Source organism: Rhipicephalus microplus, chromosome 2 (assembly GCF_043290135.1).
Source record: "Rhipicephalus microplus isolate Deutch F79 chromosome 2, USDA_Rmic, whole genome shotgun sequence".
Classification (NCBI taxonomy): domain Eukaryota; kingdom Metazoa; phylum Arthropoda; class Arachnida; order Ixodida; family Ixodidae; genus Rhipicephalus; species Rhipicephalus microplus.
In genome coordinates, this window is record NC_134701.1 from 154,547,521 (window position 1) to 154,566,801 (window position 19,281).

The window sequence follows — 19,281 nt, forward strand, 5'->3', positions numbered from 1 at the left end:
ACCCTTGCGACTATCATCAATAAACTTAGCTTCCTGATCAAACCGAAAAAAAAGCAAGCTTTCATGTTGTTATGAGCGAATGGTTCTCATGCAAGAAAGCTTTTATTTAAATATGTTCATGTAGAAAATATATCAAGTATGAGACATTCGCGACCAAAGTATTCACTGTTTGGCAGTTACTAGGGGTGAAAGTGTCTTATTGGCTTCGGTCACCATAAGTAAAAATAACCGCTGGCTCACAACGCCAAACTCGACATAAAATAACGGCTCTACAATTTAGAAATAGGAAACGAACGAAATTAGAACTGTAGTATTTATTATGACCACCTCTTCTTTGAAATATCCTCCTTGTGAATTCTGTTTAAAACTCCACCTTCCCCATTTCACTTTCATACACTTTTTAACTCTTTATTTCGCAAATCGCGCGATCGAATACCGGTTGCGGTGACGGCATATTCGATGGAGGCGAAAATGTTCGGGGGCCACGTACTTTTATATAGCTGCATGATAAAGAATCCAAGGAGATCAAAACTCCCGATGCCCTCCACTGCGGCGTCACTCATAATCATCTCGTGGTATTGGGATGTTAAACACCACTAATTCTTTTTTACCCACCACTGTTGGTAGCACCCATTAGGTGGCAGTTTAAATTACCGCAAACTCTATCTCCCAAATATTACCGAGGCACTGCTTTCGACACTTTTGTTTCTTTTGCAGCTTTCACATCTAACATGTGCCTGGAGGAAGACTTCCAGTGCCGCAGTGGTCGTTGTGTGGGCATGAACTATCGATGCAATGGGGACAATGACTGCGGCGACTGGTCCGACGAAGAAGGCTGTGGTAAGACGCTTATAAATTTTTATTTTATTTATTCAGTACTGCCGGCATCCTACCGGTCGCGAAGGGAAGACTGGATACAGAACAGTGAAGGTTACATTTGTGACTAGTTCAGGTTGCGGTACAACAACAAAAAAATGATATACATAAATACCAACAAGAGTAAGGCTATGATCAATCAATTCGAAGTTACTGGTGGGATTGTCAATCCTCTTGCAGTTCCGTATACTTTACAATACCCACTATTACTCCCATAATTTTTCGGAATGGCAACTGCAAAACGGAATAAACAACCTGAGCTATTACCAACGTAAAGCGATGTGCTTGGTAAGGATATTCTCTGCGAAAGTGGCACACCAGCAGCAAACAATGCAAGAACGACGACACACTCCGTGAGCTCGTCTTTGTTGCTTCTAACCTTGTCATTTCCATTCGTTGCACCACATTTACAAACAATTTAGACGCGACACCAAATCGAGAAACGCATTTGCTTATAGTTGTAGCCCTTTGCATGCTCCACTGCTCGTAGGCATTGCGTAAGCTTGTATTTGTACCTCGTTTACGTAGGCTCTAAAGACAAAAATAACCAATGAGTAAAAAACACCCAATAATCTTGCATCACTTTGTCACTGTACGTAACAAAGCAAACAGCGGTGCTCCATACACTGCGTACGGACAAATTTATCATGAAACATAACCATTCTAAATGTTGATTCCAGATTTAGGCGTTCCAAGAGGGTTGCAATGCTAATCATATACAAATACATGTTCAAATCCTGAGTTATCTAGCATATACATGCAACGAGAGCAAACGCAGACAGCGCAAATACGCGCAATAGTTAGCACATCGAAACAATGAGTTTGTGTTGAAGCAATTCAATCAGTTAGGACAGTGCTCTTTGCCAAAGGGTGAACGGATTGGCTTAAGATGCATCCTCCCGGCAGAGGGCAAGAGTGCTTGCCAAGAAGGCGAGTTCCGGTGCGAGGACGGCTTCTGCATCAACGTGGACTGGAAGTGCGACGGTGACGCCGACTGTGATGACCACTCGGACGAGCGCGACTGTCCGCCTCGGCAGTGCGCCGCGCACGAGTTCCAGTGCCTGTCCGGAAAGTGCATCCAACTCGAGTGGCGTTGCGACGGTGACTTCGACTGCTCCGACAACAGTGACGAGGACGGATGCGGTGAGCCGCCTTCGTTTCCGCATATTGCTCGAATATTGCTCACAAACTTCTCGACCTTGTCAAAGCTTCCGGGCCTACAATCTAAAACACTCATTTGCCACAATCTATAGAAGATTGTAGCAAGTCAATCATCTAAACTGTAGAAACTTTTTCTATAGAACATTGTGGCAAGTCTGTCCAGTGGCAGGCCGCAAGGTGGACAAAAGTACGACTATTGAATGGAATCTTAATTCTCATGGGTAGTGCGTGAAGGATATGGGGAGTGAAACCTGCCCTAAAGCAGCTTGGCTAGCACCCGCTACCTGCAGAACAGGTCACGAGCAGTGACACATAAATAAGCAATTAAAAGCGGGATAGAATAAACGAAACAATGCAAATCGGTATAGCCCACGTAATCAGAATTGTGCTATAAAGTCAACGTAGGTATGATATTAAACCTATCAAGCAAAACAACACAAAATAGAAGATAAGCGATTTGCTTGCGTCGGTTAGAAAAACGTAGACGTAGATCACATAGACACACATGACTTATACTCAGTACAAATGTCATAAGTAAGTAATATATAGCATGTATCAGGTCACATTTTATAGGTTATTACCAGTGCTGCTGAGATAATTTACCATCTTAGAAATAACATGACCGGCGAAAATCTCGTCCACGCTTTTCTATAGCACCAAGTTGCAAAGGATTCCATTTCGAATTCTCAGGGTGAAAAGTTTTCCACATTTTTTCATCTCATAAAAGCGCATTCAAGACCGTAGTCGGACATGATAGTGCGAGTGGACGTCCCATGGATAACCAAACCACTCTTACGTATACACGTTCACTTTCACATCGTTTTCGCTTTGCATTCGACATTGTCATTGTACGACGTATGAAAGACGAACGGTGCTATGATTGGTCATTGATGTCAGTGCTCGTGGCCCCTTTTCTCGGGTGAAGTCGGCCGAGAGGTTGCCTGCGACCCCGGTCACTTCCGCTGCCTAGACGGGACGTGTATCGTGGAGCGACTCGTCTGCAACGGGACGCCAGACTGCCCGGACCGCTCGGACGAAGCTCAGAACACGACCTGCAGTGAGCTGCTGCCACGTGGCAGTTTTATCTTCTTCCTTTCTAGTAAAAAGAGACAACGCTGAAACGTCACCTCGCTTTAAGGTTATTTCGCGAATGCAACAATCCAGGCAAGCTGTGTTTTGAATGACACTTCTTAAGAGATTGTTCACACCGTGGTAGCATGCATCGCGCCTGTAGGCACTACTTTTTCTGCATTGAACTGTACAGCGAAAGAAACTTTATGACTTACACTTGCGTAATTAGAGGGATACTAGGATTAACTGATGTAAATTTATACAGAAGGCCACCTGGGGGTACAGTGGTTTTGGTGCTCGGCTGCTTATTGACGAATTTATTGGAACTCTGCTGTATTCTATTCTGCCTGTTTTACAGACTTACTGAACCGTAAATTTTTGAGCTACTGCACGCAGGTATTTTACTTCTTTTGCCTTTCGCGTAAATTTTTCCGAACGGGAAACAGTCGATTACGCAGCTTCATTGCACCATTTTTGTAAGAATAGAACGTGAACCTTTATGGGAAATCTCGGATCCGCCGTTTTATAGGATGCAAGAATAAAAATAAAATGACCGAGAAAAGTACATGATAAGCAAGGAAATCGGCTTCAAGCACATCTAGAAGCATGCGAGCGTTATCATCGAAGTTTATTTCGGCCTCATTCACGGAAGTTGAGCGTTCAGGTGTCTTCTTTACATCTTCTACACACTCTATCGGACACTTATTTGTGTCTTTTTTTTTTCTTTTTTTTTGCTATGCACAGTTCCCAATAAGAAACAATACTATGCATTTGTCTATTAGATGTCTGGCGGAAAAGTGGTGGTGTGTATGAAGTGAAGCGGTGTGTGGAGAAATCTGTTATGTATTGAGCAGGAATAGTTAGTTGTGTCTCCGCAGAAATTATGTGATTCTTAAAGAGAAAATAAGAGAAAAGTGAGCCCCGTAACTGTCTGCATCACAGAGCGCCACTTCAACAGTAGCTCACGAGGGATGGAGCTAAGGAGAGATTAAAAGGATAAGATTAAAAGGTATATAGATAAAGGGAGGACAGATCGAGCCACAGGGACAGTGAACGACAGAAAACGACGGAAGTAAAGAGAAGATAGGAAAGATGAACACGGTCGCAGGAGTCCGAGGGTGGGGCACCACTCAGTGAGAGCTCTTGTCGGCGGGATGACATGGCGTAGGGCGAGCCAGCCGGCCAGAGCTGCGCTGTCTTCGGAGATCGCGGGGGCACAACCAGTCGGCACGAAATCCAGAGAGCGAGTCCCTCCATCGAAAATACTGGCTTGCAGTATTAGATCAAAACGTTCTGACGGGAGCTTGGATACGGTGCATTTAGTACGCTTTCAGGCACTCAACTTGACATATATTTCTGCCCAGCTCAACGCAAAGATAAACACCGCACAATTTCGCTGGCTTACGCATTAATGTTTTGTATCTATTTGTCATGCACATGTTTTCCATTTGCTAAGGTTAGCTTGTGACAGATTATCGGTAATAAAATATTACTAAGGTGAGAAAAAATCATCGTTCTTATGCTTTATGAGAACGTTAGGGGCCTTGTGAAGACACCATCTGATATGTTCTTGTGTGTTTCTTTGTGAAAACCGGTTGAGTAAACTTAACTGTTATTTCTTGTTTTCTCTCTCTGAGAAAATAATTACACTTCGTGTTTATCTAGTAAACTAGAGTTGAAATTAGATAGAAGCTTACACTGTTAGAATTGAAGATACATGTAATCAACGTTTAAACGAGTAAAGTGACGCAGATAATATCTGTCCCTTTTGGTGGCCAAAACCATGATAAGAATTTGAGGCACATCGTATTGAAGGGCTCTCAAAATTACTTTTATGGGGGGGGGGAGGGGTCTTTAACGTGCGCATAAATCTAGGTACGTGGATCTGTAGTATTCCCTCTCCGCCTAAATTAAGTGTCCACCACCACTGGCAATGTGCTCTCGACCTTCGAGACGAGCTCTGTATTCGCTGCCGATTGACGCGAGCTCTGTACCTCCGTGCAGCATACTGTGAGGTGTATAAATATTTCCTATTTGGACTGTTTATTAACCCCCATCCTTATCTGTATGATAATATTTTGTTAAAAGGAAGCGACAAACGTTTTGAGAAAACAAATAATTTAATGCAAGCTGTGTAGTGGTGACAGTACCATTGCGTTTTTGGCAAAGTGTATTATGCCCTGCATACCACTTCTCCTACTCTTACAATCTCAGCGTATTGTGGGAGCACCTTAATGGTTTTAAGAATCTTCACAGACGTTACGTCAGCATTAGGGAAAAGAAGTGGCTACATTTGCGGTGCGTAATGCTATTCGGTTTCCAGAATATATTGCTCTTTGTAAAGAGCTTCCCATTTATTTTTAAATTGGGTTATAGTTAGTTAGCACCGCCTAGGTGTAACGTATACTGTTTCTCGCCCTTCATTTTATTTACATCGCCACTGTGATTAGAAATGGGTTTATTTTGACGCTGACATGTACATTAAGTGATAATTACAATACGCATCATGTATGCGGTCGTACCGAAGCTTAGAAGCCACACTATAATCACAGTAATAAAACATGCATTTGTTCTGATGTACCGTAGAGATTGTCAATCGACAAATACAGCTGTCATAGATATAGGAAGCATGCAACATAACACTTCATTGACACAACTAAGTTAACGGACTGTCATTACCATAACTAAAGATTGCACGTACGACGGTACCAATCCAATTCAGGTGCTTCTATCTATTGTGTACTGCATGCCAATTTTTCAGCGTGTTAACATTAAAAATCATTTTACACGAATACTATTCTTCGTGTGATTGTGTCTGTTAAAGACAGTTTACTCGATCAATTTTCGAACATCTGATTTATCGTCAACAACTACTAATTGAGGGGTATGTGCATCTGTAGATTTCACAAAAAAGCAATCTTAAAAAAGTTGTCGCACGCCAATGAATTTTATTACTCATGCAAACACTATTTTTTGCTATAAACCCAGGGGAGCATATGACGCGATAAAGCTTAAGTTTAGTGAAACCCATTAGTGATCAAGAAGGTAAAAGTAAAAAAAAGAATAATTACACGTTTACTAATTATATATTTTCAAAGCATTAGTGAAGACTTGTGGACGGCCGCGCTGAGGGGCAAGAAGTGTTGTTCCATCCAGCATCGCCGTACCTAGAGACACTAATCCACTCTAAATAAATTTTATGTCCTGTTAGGGCCAAACGGTATACAGACTGATGGACAGTGTTCAAACATTCAGAATAAAGAGGTTTATCTTGTGACTAATTTGCCATGAATTGTTCGCAAATCATACTGAGCAGAAAATTAAAGGCCAAGAAATGTTCAAGAGTACAACGCAGGTGCCAACTTAGCCGGAAAATCAGTTTGAAGCTAGCAGTTCTGTTATCTTTCCAAGTGTCCTTTCGTCTCATTTTTTTATTTACGATAAAACTATTTCCTGCGCTTTAAGTAACGATAAACAAGAAAAACATTATCAACCTCATTATCAAACCATACATTCTACCTCAATGAATTTTGTTGTCATGACCGTAGTAGCACTCGAGATAAGTTAGTTATCGATGCGAAGGCATACGTTGATGCTTACGCTAGTGAGGGAAGTAATTCATAAATTTTGTGGTTTGTATCGTAACACAATCAAGGTAACTTGGTTAACAACCAGAAACTGCTCGATGATACTTACACTGGCGAGTAAAGTAATTACCGAATTTCGTTGATGGCACCGTCTTTGCACTCACAATAACTTGGCTATCGATGGGAACGCGTATGGTCGTAACTACACTAGCGAGTGAAGTGGTCAATGAATTTTGTTGACCGTAATCACTCTCAAGATAACTTGGTTATCGATAGGCGAGCGTACGAACTATACTGGCGAGTGAAGTGAAAATGTTAATGCATGCTTCTGTGTGTGTATGCTTTGCGGTACGTAGTGCCTGTTCGGCTAAGAACCCGCGCTAGACTTTCTGCTTCGTTTCCCACACATAGAGACGAGCACTCCATGCCGGGAGGATGGCTTTCCCTGCCAGCACCAGTGCATGGCCACGGCCACGGGTCAGCGCTGTTCCTGCAAGGAGGGATACCAGCTGGCGCCAGACGGACGCTCCTGTCTCGGTGAGCAGCGAGATTTATTTCTCGTCTTTCCCATCCCTCTGTTTTCTGGCGTTCCTCGTGCGCCTTTTATTTTGTTTCCTTTTCTGAAACTGCGTTTTTTTTTTTTGCCAAAACGCGAGTGGGTGTGAGCGCATATGGCGTCTTCTCCACTTCCCTGCCTTACGAAGTTGAGGAGTTTTCTTTTTGTTATTTCTGGCTTGCGTAGCGTTCTTTAGTTATGGCCGCCACAGTTTTGAACTCAGAAACTCACATCTCCTCTTAAACTGATTTCATTTATTATACAACCAGGAAAAATTTTGACGACAAAACGCACGCGCGAGCGTGTATTCTGCTTGGCGTATGTATACTAAGGTCGCTATAGTTTGGTGCTAGCTTTTTATCGCTTTTTTTCGCCTGATACGTTATCTGTATGTCAGCTTCCAGTTTCCTACTGGAAATGAGGAAGAGTTTAGGGTTTCTGACAGGCATTCTTAGTGTACAGTGGTGTGCTCGCCGGGTTGCGATTAAGGATTCACGCTTTTATAGGGAAATGTTTTTAGGTATAACAACCACCTTCAAAGGCACTTCGTTCGTGCTCCTTTTTCTTCAGTTTGCTGAAATATTTATAAGTTTTATTAAAAAGCTAGCCTTCACGTAGTGCTTGCATGAGTGTAAATACATCTCCATAAAATGCTAGAGGATGCGTGAGAATCGCTGCAAGAGTATAACGTGCAAGCGTAATCCAGCCCCGTTCTTATCGCCTTCAAAACCGGTAGTTCCCTTGCTTTCTCAGTTTACACCTCAGCTATTCCGCGAGGAAATGAACGCCCATGTGAGCTACACTGGTAGTTTAAAACTATTGTATATGCCTACTGCAAGCACAAAGTGCCCGCGATGCCATTGTTCTTGTTTTGGCGAATTAGCGATGTGCTCAAGACTGTCTCTCAAGGCAACCCGTGAACATGTGTCGCTGTCCCGCCGCGGTGGTCTAGGGGATAAGGTACACGGTTCCTGACCCGCAGGTCGCAGGTTCGAATCGCAGCTGCGGTGGCTGCATTTCTGATAGATGCGGAAATGTTGTAGGCCCGTGTGCTCAGATTTGGGTGCACGTTGAAGAACCCTATGTGGTCGAGATATCCGGAGCCCTCCGCTACGGCGTCTCTCATAATCATATGGTGGTTTTGGGACGTTCAACCCCCCATATAAATAACAACATGTGGAGCTGCTCACTTGGTGGACGATTTTGCTGCCGATGAGGAATAACTAACGTCTGATTGCTTCGTAATGCATGGGCCTTTAAACCATTCATTCGTTTAGATTTTAAGAGCACGTTTTTAGCAGGCTATTCGCACGTGGCATGCAGGCCCAAAATCCTTCTGAGAAGTGTTCTTGTGCAACAGTCGAGAAAGCACCAATACTTGCCGTAATCAAAAACATTCAGCCTCAACACCAACGTATTCAAGCTAACCTGGCAGTGACTTGCGCATTTTTTGTGTCATGTAATCGAGGCGATAAGCATAAACTGTTGAAAAGAATGCTGTGCTGTGTTAGGCTTTTCTTTTATTTTCTCTTCGCCCAATTTTTCAGTCTACTAGCTCACTAGTTTTCCTCTGCAAGTATACACGCAGTGCGCGTAACACTGCGCGATTTGAAGAACTTGTTTAGCAAGTAGGTGGCGCAACGCCAACCCAGTATTTGAGGTAACTTTACGCCGAAAACAGGACACCATCCTCCTTTATAGCGGATCATGAACGTGAAGTTAGTAACCCTAGTGCGCACGCAACTAACTTGCAGGCCGCGATCTTCACACAATAGAGGCACCTCTTAATCGGGCAAGAACAAAAGTCTGTTCTAGTTCCGCTAAAAACACGATATGATACATCGGTACATGTTGCGTGCGCCAAGAACAAAAGTTCACGTGTGTTTTGAGTTGACACAGTCAGCAACTGGAATTAACAGAGCCAAAGTCAGAGAGCTTCGTGTGCAAACACCATGCGTCAGTGATCAGCAATGAAGCAAAGGAATACGTACACAGGAAAAGGCACACCTGGTACTTTCCGCGGTAAACGCGAAGTACGCCCGGCATACGCTATAGCTGGGCATTGCGCTGCTTTCATATAAAAGACACACAGAGGGAGCCTAGCATACTTGAGCCACCTGAGCATAGGAAAGAAAAAAGGGGCTGCGAAAAATTCCCGACTCCCACAATGCACGTGTGTGCGTACAAATGCCGCGACGTAAATCACGTAATGTTTAGCTACTCCTTCGCTGGGATGCGATGCGGCTGTTTGCGATGTGGAGGCTTCACAAACGTGACGTCAGGGCCTTTCCTTAGTTTTCCTTCCTTCATGGAATCAACACTTGAAGGCTATGAAACTGCTGTATATTGATATATCTGCAGCAAATATAGCAGGCAGCGATGGTACCCGCTGAAAGGCCTGCTGAAAGGCCTGTAGAACTAAGTGGAAGATGTGCCGCTCATCTTGAACATAAAAAAGCAATGTGAGGAAGCAAATCGATATTTCTAAGGAGCTGTGCGCAAGGATATGGTGGTTAATGGGATCATTTTGTCACCGCTTGAGCACGCAGCAGAGAAATGACTGCCCTGGGCTTCCCATGGGGTACGGTTCACTGACAGCCCATTTTGAGCCATCTGTGGATGACAAGCGATCATTGATTGAGGTTTCCCCCGGAAAAAAGTTGTGCCCGCGCTATTTTCATTCAAAAAAAATCACGAACTTCGCTCCAAGTATTACGCGGCGCAGGAGTTGCTTCCAGATTTCAATTATGCTACTGTTCGCTTATATCATTTGAAAACATCATCTTCTTCATCATCCTCCGCGCTGCTATCATTTTTTTTCTCCTTCCGCAGAGCAGATCATTTTATTGAAGTGCACAATGTTGGGTTTTTTGTCTTTCCTCTAATGACATTCACGATAATTAGAGTGTTTTTATAGTTGGAAAGAACAAGTAGTGCAGTTCCCTATACCCTTGCCTGAGCCTACTCGGAGGCGAAATACATCCTTTTATCACTTTCACGTGACGGCATTGAGCCCCCTCTCTCCAAAATCTTTCCGCAAATGACAACACACATGACAACACACATGATGTTTTAAGGACGTTACAAACTCCGCTGATTTCTAACATCATGACGACGTCATATGATGAAGTGATCACCTTTAGTGTTTCATGAGTCGTCTAACGATTTTGCAATGAAGGTAATGAAGGGTAAGCTCCAAGGCTAAATTACGACGTTGGCCAGTCGGCATGTCCGGCGTCATACAGCCCATTAACTTCCAGCTAGACTTCGTTACATACAACTACGCACTAATAAGCGAATGGGACTAACTAATCTCACTCGGGCGATAGTCTCCAGTCGTTTGGTTTGTTTTGTTGTAAAAGTAAAAAAGATATAGCTCGGGGATACGCCGTATCAAGCACCCATACGTATGAGCAGATGATTAGCACAAAAGCCATAAAAAAAGGCTTTTGAGAAGGCCGACATAGACAGGGGTTCTCACATGAGATGCGCGGCATGGTAGGCTAATTTTTGTGAGAGGACATAGTAAACGTCAGGTGACTGCAGAAAAAGACAAAACCGAGAACGCTGACAGACATCTACTAATCGGATCAACGAATTGCCTCTCTTGGTTACGTCGCAATATTCTCGTGCTCCGTGCACCGAGCGAACGATGCCGCAACATTCATTATCATGACAGCATGACTTAGGTGAACACTAGTGAATGTTACGGCAACTAACCTCACACACATACACACATTATGTATTTCGTTCTAAAGAAAGCATTTTCGCATAGTTGGAACTACTGATAACGAGGGAAAAATGCTATCTGTTCTTTAAATGTAATAATAAGCATATGACAGCACGTACGAGACGTTCATACGTTAAACTTGTGTAACTTACGCTATCACAAATTCATCTTTTTTTTTTCACCAACTTTTTTTTTCACCAATCAAATTTCCGGAGCCCTCCACCTCGACGTCTCTCATAATCAGTATGGTGGTTTCGGCCGTTAAACCCTATATAGCAATCAAACAGTTGAGTCGATATGCTATCGATGCAATGTCCCTCCACGTGACACCAGTATAACACGGCTCCAAGACGACCATCGTCTTCTTCTTCGCCATCGTCTCAGTTTCCCGCCCGCCCCCCTTCGAAAAGTTTCTGCCCCTAACCTGAATCTTCACTGCCTCTGTGATCGGTCACCTTTTGACCAGCCAAATGAATAGGCCATGTGATGACGCCTTTGTGTGACGGTACTTTATCGATTCTCGGTGACAATGAAATGACGCCGTAAGGGCGTCACAAATTGCTTTTATTCCAAATTGATTTGGGTGTCCTACCTTTTTGTACAAATTTTTTTCGTTGGTTTTGAACACGTACCTTGGGTTTTACGGGTTCCCTGCTTTCTTTTTCTTTTGTTTAGGGCGTTTTAACTCAGCCATGGTGATGTCATAAGTTGACGTCATAGAATTCTTAACATCAATCGTGTTGCCGCTGAAACCGCGGGACACCGACAGCCAATAGGTGACCAGTAAAAGAGCGAGGAATTGTGGGATGCACCGTCTGCTGCCGGCGTCCAGTTCGAGGAGAGCAGACGACGGTGAACCGCTCCATCGTAAGCCTCAGATTATTCGGCATTCGCGCGTGCGGTCGCCGTTTATCTCCGTCCTGCTAAACCATGGTCGGTTGTTCAGCCGTCGGCTTCTTCAACTCGAGCCTGAAAGGCAAACGCATGTATCCACTCCTATGGAACGAAAAAAGAAAATTGAGATGGGCCACGCCTGTGAAGAGAGCTACAGCGACAGGTAGCCTTAGGGTACCGAACGTTGGAGCCAGAGTTTGCGAAGACAATTTTATCACAAGTGCGTGTGTATTCCGCACTAATAAAAAGCTTACGCATAAGTATGCTGCGAATTTTATATCGAGAAATAATTGTCGCGCAGGCACGGCTAACAGATATTTTATGAAAACGCACGGGTGAAATCTCCCTGCCTTATGAGATGAGCGTCGGCCATTTAACACATATATATGACAAAAAACGCAAAAGCTTTACTCTACAGTAAGTGTACACGAAGCGCTGGACTTGTCTGTTTTCATTTATCTTGGTCAAACTGTGCACCGGGATGGCACACAAAGGAAGAAGTGCGTTAAAGAAGCACAGGGTTGCCATTTTTTTGGCGCCGTTTATGTCTGACTATGTTTATTTGCCGCAGTGCCGCGCAGCTTGACCAAGATCAGCGTTCAAATAACTATCTGGCTTCGACTAAGAAATGCATTCTATAGCGCGCTGAAAGCTAGAAAAAAAATATATCTCAACGCACTGAATAAATGCTGCGCTTCATGCCGAACGACTGACGATGTCAGCCGAAGCAGGGTCCCGAATGTAATTCTTAGCACACTGCTACATTCCTCTCAGATCTCCAATATGGTGATTTCTAATCTGCAGTAACGTATCATACAATGAAAACTGTCTTCTGTATCAACTGATCTGCTAGCCAAACTGACAGTAACACCGAGCAGCATAAAAGCATTGCAGATCATTTTGGCGCAATAAAAAAGTTACCTTACCGTTCATGGCTATTGTAGCTGCCCATCACCGCAGTCACGGTTAGCAGAAAAAAAAAATTATTTATAAAGCACTGACATTGCACGGAAAGGTGCTTTTTCCAACGGAGCAGTTGAAAAAAAGCACCTTTTCGTGCAATTTCGGTGCTTTATAATTTTTTTTTCAACGGAGAGGTGCCCCGCCGCGGTGGTCTAGTGGCTAAGGTACTCGGCTGCTGACCCGCAGGTCGCGGGTTCGAATCCCGGCTGCGGCGGATGCATTTCTGATGGAGGCGGAAATGTTGTAGGCCCGTGGGCTCATATTTGGGTACACGTTAAAGAACCCCAAGTGGTCAAAATTTCCGGAGCCCTCCACTACGGCGTCTCTCATAATCATATGGTGGTTTTGGGACGTTAAACCCCACAAATCAATCAATCAATCAACGGTGCGGTATAAAAATGCGCGCGTGCCACTGCTTATCCGCGTGGTGCATCGAACCTGAAGCCGTCGTATCCCACAGTTCCCTGCGATTGCCTATTTTAACAGTCACCTATTTTTGCGCTTGATGAGGAATTAAAGCGTTCATCTTAATAATCCAGCCAGTTTTAGCCCGTGAAATCCCTCGGGTAACAAAGCTGAAAGCACATGAGGGTATGCAATCGACTAGCAAGATCACGTGGACCCTCCATATTGTCATTTTTGCATCATTATCATAACTAGCGTATTATCGTTTTTTTTTCTTTTATTCACTCCCCTCCCCCTGCTTACATGACTAAATTGGCATCTAATCCTGCAACTTTAACAACGATGATGAAGGCGAAGGTACATAGTAAAACTAAAGGCTAGTTTACCCCGGCGACTAGCAACGGTCACACGACTTAGTTGCAGAGCGACTGGTCGCAAATGGCCACTTTCCAAGCCAGTGACGGCTGAATTTTCCAGTCACGCCACTGCATTTTGTAAGCTCTCAGCCAATCATGTGCGCAGGGACACGACGTCAGCTGTGCTTAAGTGATATTGGCAATGCGAGCTACATACGAGGGGACGGGAATTCTTTGTGGTGATGCGTATATAGGTCATACGCAAGTACGAACATCGGTCGCTTTTGTGCAACATTTGGAAACGGTCGCGTGACTGATGCTAGTTGCAGGTGTTAATACCACTTGAGACAGCCTCGTTGTAAAAATGAATAACAGAAGAGCAACCTTGGCGGCTCAGCTGAGGCACGGCTCTTCATTCAGCGTGCCTAATACTTTTGGAACTGTTGTGGAGCAGCATAGGTTTTATTCAACATTTTAAGCGTTTTCTTTTTTTCTCTGAACAACCGCAGATGTCGACGAGTGCACGTACGAAGGTACATGCAGCCAGGCGTGTGTCAACACTGTGCCAAGCTTTCAGTGCCTTTGCAAGGAGGGCTACAGACTACGGGACGATAAGCGCCACTGCAAGGCTCAAGGTAAGTCTGTTGCTAAGCGACTGCTAACTGCGTGTGTTTGAACTTATCGGGTGTTGATCAAAATGAACGAGGTGTATCAAGCTACTAGCTATGCATACTAGCTATGTTCAACACAGCTAGTATGTCACTACAGGAAACGAAAAAAGCATTAAGCCGAGTTGACATGCAGATACACACGTACGCACGCACGCCCAAATGGCCGTATACATACATACATACATACATACATACATACATACATACATACATACATACATACATACATACATACATACATACATACATACATACATACATACATCTGCTAAAAATTGGTATAATAATTTATCTTTATTTAGTGCATAACTAACATATTACCACACTATTCTAAACAAATTTGTTTTGTTTTACAATATTGTTTTTGACCGAACAAACTTAGCGCCTCATCTTATTTTTTGAAATTGGGCGCATCAGCTTATTCACGAGTGTCAGTACTGAGTACTTCACACATGTATCGGTACGGCTTACGCAGGTTCCGAGGCGTACGTGGTGTTCGCCAACGGGGCCGACATCCGTCGCATAACGATGGACAAGTCTGAGTACACCTCCGTGGCCGCCAAGCTGCAGAACGCCGTGGCACTGGACTACCACCTAACACTGGACACACTCTTCTGGTCCGACATTACGGTGGACGTCATCAAGGCGTGCAGCCTGAGTAACTGCACCGCCGACAGCGTGCGAACTGTCGTCTCACGTGGACTGGGAAACCCGGATGGACTGGCCGTGGACTGGCTCATGGAGCGCGTCTACTGGACTGACTCGGGTATGGGTCGCGTCGAGTCTGTGGGCGTGGATGGCCACCAGAGGAGGGCTCTCGTCTGGAAAGATCTGGACAAGCCACGAGCCATCGTTGTCTACCCGCAGTACTCGTGAGTGGAATAGTGTTTTCTGAACTCATAATCGCCGCCATATTGCCGTCCTATCCTCTTTTACAACTCCAATCAGTCCATCCCGAGTAATAATTGTTAGTCTTGTCATTTCACAGTGACTGGTCACTGCCAGTGACTATGACAAAGTTTACGTTAACCTTCAAACGACGTGCTGCATTTAATATTGCAATATACACAGTTGCGAGATTTGTTTGCAATTCGCTCATTTCGTCCGCGGGAAAAATTACACTGTGTTGCACTGCTAGAAGAATAATGTAGAATTTGGTATGCAAGCCTAGCGTTCACTGAACTTGTTGCGTTGGTGTAAGTGCATCGTAAATATTTCATATCGTTGTTTGTCCTCAGTACACACGCAAGTGAAAGGCGCTTCGATCAGCAAGACGAAACGCAAAAGCGCTTTGGCAGCCATTTGGACCACTTAATATTTTGAAAGATAGTGGCCGAGAATGCCAAAGAAAATAGTGGTTAGCGCAAAATCTGTGCGCACTGAAACAAACGCCGCTGACTGTGTAGGCAATTAAAAGCGCGAGTTATTTTATTCTGAAGTTAAGGACCTTAAGGGTTTGTTTCTTTGCTGGCAAAATCTTCATGAAAACCAACTGGCAATAGGGACGTTATATTTATGGTTTCGAGGTGCTATGCAGATAGCCCGAGCTTCTCTGGCACAGGAGTTTGCTCCGACCTTGCACTTCGGCGGTTACGGCATAAAAAGAGTGCGGAACGCGTCATAGCAGCGTTGATGAAATGGCTACAAGAAGAAGGGTGGTATCAAAAGCGCATGTGGGGCATTTCCGGCAGGCAGTTATCATAGAAACACCGCGTGCAAACTTGTCAGCGCTGCCACTCATTCAACATTTCAACACAGCAGCAACACCAGCTCGATTCTCGCGACATCTTTTTGTTAGCTCAACACCGCACCTCCATCGCGCGCATTCGTGGGCGTTTGTCTTCTTCAGGGAAGTTCCTTTTTTCCATCTGCAGCATAGAAATTTCTAGATTAAAACGCGCAGCACTCTCGTGCAGCTTGTTTCGATTCTATCAAATATTGCGGATAAATATAAGGACAGGTTGGCACCAGGGGCGCTCGCATCATGGCGGCAATAGAGTTATTGTATATGCTACCTTTAGGTAGCAGAGTTGCGCCAAAGTACGCCATCTTGGGTTCAAATGTCTTGCGGGAAAACCACTCACCACCCACGTAGAAGCGGTGCCCGTGCTTATAGCGTTGCTTTTTTTTTGCTTCCTTTTCTTTGTATTTTTATGGATTGATTGATTGATATGTGAGGTTTAACGTCCCAAAACCACCATATGATTATGAGAGATGCCGTAGTGGAGGGCTCCGGAAATTTCGACCACCTGGGGTTCTTTAAATTTTTATTTTTATGGAGGTACGAGACAAACTCAGTTGCTCTGGTCACGCCTGAACGCCTTGATTTTACGTTTTCGTTGTTGGTAAGTAATAATGAAAAAAAAACGTGGGGTGTCAGATCATTTAATCAGTGGTACATATGTATATTTATAGTAGGCCACACATTAGCTTCGGCTTCTTTCGCACTGTCTTTCTCGTTTACATATAAAAAATTATTTTTCACTCTTGATCGCTATCGAGCCAGGGATGGAATATTTTCATCGCGTTGGGCTCATTCGTTAACTGTGTGAGTTAACCGGCTAAAGCTTTGTAGTCTTCAACTGAGTCGAGCTGAATAGCGATCGAGAGTGGCCGTGCGACGCCCGCGTTGAGCGCCCATGTCGTATTACGATCGTGTGACAATCGCGGCTCACGACAATTGATGTGAATCATCGTTCAACAACACTGTCGTGTCCAACATTCTTTTCGCTTAAGGTTTCAAAGCTGCAATCAATTCACGCACTAGCAGCAACACATTGCCGATTCAAATAGTTCTAGTTTAAATTCTCTCTTTATTTTTAACGTTTTAACCACCAGACTTATTTGGACGTATGCAGCTGACACACGCTGCCCAACTCTGGATGTACAGCGCATTCACAACTGCGTCTGTGGTTAATACAAATAGAGCAAGTTTTGCAGTGCCGTGGACAGATTTAAAAAAAATCTAAGCGCATGAACGTCAGCAGAGAAGTGGAAAAGGGGCCCTTGCCCCCATCAAACCACAACAGCACTTGCCCTCACACAAGATATACTAGTGCTCTCGCTCTTAAGTCACCATTCAACAATGGTTCGCACTCCCAAGAGAAAATCCTGCCGGCGACAATGGCCAAGCGTTTATTCCTTCCGACTGAACACTAATCTTTCTATAGCAACACCTTCTGCACCGGCCTTTATTCGCATGGGCTCTACGTAGTACAATTCAACACAGAATGAACTTTCTGCCACATTTCTCGTGACCAACAGGCAGGATGTCTACATTACCGACGAAGCGTGGCGAGAATGACAACAGCCGTTGTCAACCCCGCTTGATCTGCCCGGAATCTGCGTAGCGTTGGCTTCTCCGCACTGCTAATGAACCACATATGACCACGTGATGGCGCTAGGCGAATAGAGGCGCTGAACTCCTGTAGGCAGAGCGAGTGGCGCCCGCAAAACAGTGGCGCAACTCTGCTACCTAAAGGTAGCACATACACTAACTCTAGGCGGCAACGCGGCTCTGAGTAGTACGTCGTGAGCGCAGTGAAGTGGAATGCGAGACATCGTAGCCACGTTATGATATAACTTTACTTCTTCATGCGGGTGTGCATATTCTGCGCGATAAATCTGATAGATTAATTGTGCCGCTCGCTGGCGTTGCAGAGTGAATACTGCTCCTCGGCAAGAGCAAACGTGGAGGGCGGACCCGATCTTTGCCGCGGACGTCTGTCAATCAAACAGATCGACGCGTGAACACGGGTACAAACTTTTTTATCCTGTCAAGACCCTCGTTCAACTTGAAACTCTCGTGGTGCTGGTGTGTCTCTTAAGCATTTAATGCGTCGGATGCTAAGCAGCTGCTGCTTTGCATATAAAATGATTTGTTCAGGTTGCACTACTTGTACAAGACTTGAGCCATAGAGCACCTTGTATTCACGTAGCTTCTTCCACCTAAAAAGACAGTCGTCTGCTCCGTCTGACTGGAAGTGATGACCACATCAGCTAGGCCTTAGTATTGCTTATAGCCCGGCCGCAGTGGTCGAGTGGCTAAGGTACTCGGCTGCTGACCCGCAGGTCGCGGGATTGAATCCCGGCTGCGGCGGCTGCATTTCCGATGGAGGCGGGAATGTTGTAGGACCGTGTGCTCAGATTTGGGTGCACGTTAAAGAACCCCAGGTTGTCCAAGTTTCCGGAGTCCTCCACTACGGCGTCTCTCATAATCATATGGTGCTTTTGGGACGTTAAACCTCACATATCATCATCATATTAGGCTCATAATAAATAGAGCTTAAAACTGTAATGTTATCAGTTTTTCTTGATTGCTAAGGTTTTATTTAAAACAGTAATACTTTTGGTGCATTTAGCGAGGTCTCTATTATTACAAAGCAATGCACTCCTAATTAGCTCAATTATCATTGGGACATATTGGACAGTATGGTGTAACTAGCAGGACTTTACGTATTGTGTTGATAATTATTGTCACCTAATTCACATTATCTTCATTAGCACGGTTTTACTTTACATTACACACCTTATTAACTTACATACCTTGTTTCATTTACACATCCTATTAAGATGTGGCTTAATTACGCAGGTCTTCTTGTAACTTGGCTTAATTACCTTGCTCATAGCACGTTTTGTACCGACGAGCCAAGTATACCGTCCAGCGAATTAGCTAATCAGCCGGCCGTACGTGTTCGGTGAGCTAGCACATAATCAAGACGAACAGGCCGCGCAACGATCGAGCATCGCACTAGAATGTATCAGCTGACGATGATGATTATACAAGCGGCCTCTGTTTACCTATAGTTGCGATGTTCCAAGTCACTTGGCCAGAACTGATCTCAAAAGACGCCATCCTTATTATTTCAAAGGATATTTAGCACAGGCTTTAAAAGTTTCAACTGTAAAAATATCATCAGCAAATGTTTGTAATACCTTTATTGCATAGTTCACTTCTGCACTGTGTGAAACGAGAAACAAATGAAAGATCATTCCTCTGCTTTTAAAATAC

At 44.3% G+C, this 19,281-nt stretch overlaps 1 protein-coding gene across 1 annotated transcript in view; it reads left to right on the top strand.

Annotated features, from left to right (window-relative positions):
• Positions 1–19,281, top strand: part of LOC119169708 (low-density lipoprotein receptor-related protein 4-like) — a 97,107-nt gene that overhangs the window by 35,951 nt on the left and 41,875 nt on the right. Inside the window, exons 5-10 of the mRNA XM_075886916.1 lie at positions 718–840; positions 1,783–2,019; positions 2,963–3,094; positions 7,107–7,232; positions 14,109–14,234; positions 14,746–15,142. Of these exons, the coding sequence (XP_075743031.1) occupies positions 718–840; positions 1,783–2,019; positions 2,963–3,094; positions 7,107–7,232; positions 14,109–14,234; positions 14,746–15,142 (1,141 nt within the window). The remainder of the gene's footprint in view (positions 1–717; positions 841–1,782; positions 2,020–2,962; positions 3,095–7,106; positions 7,233–14,108; positions 14,235–14,745; positions 15,143–19,281) is intronic.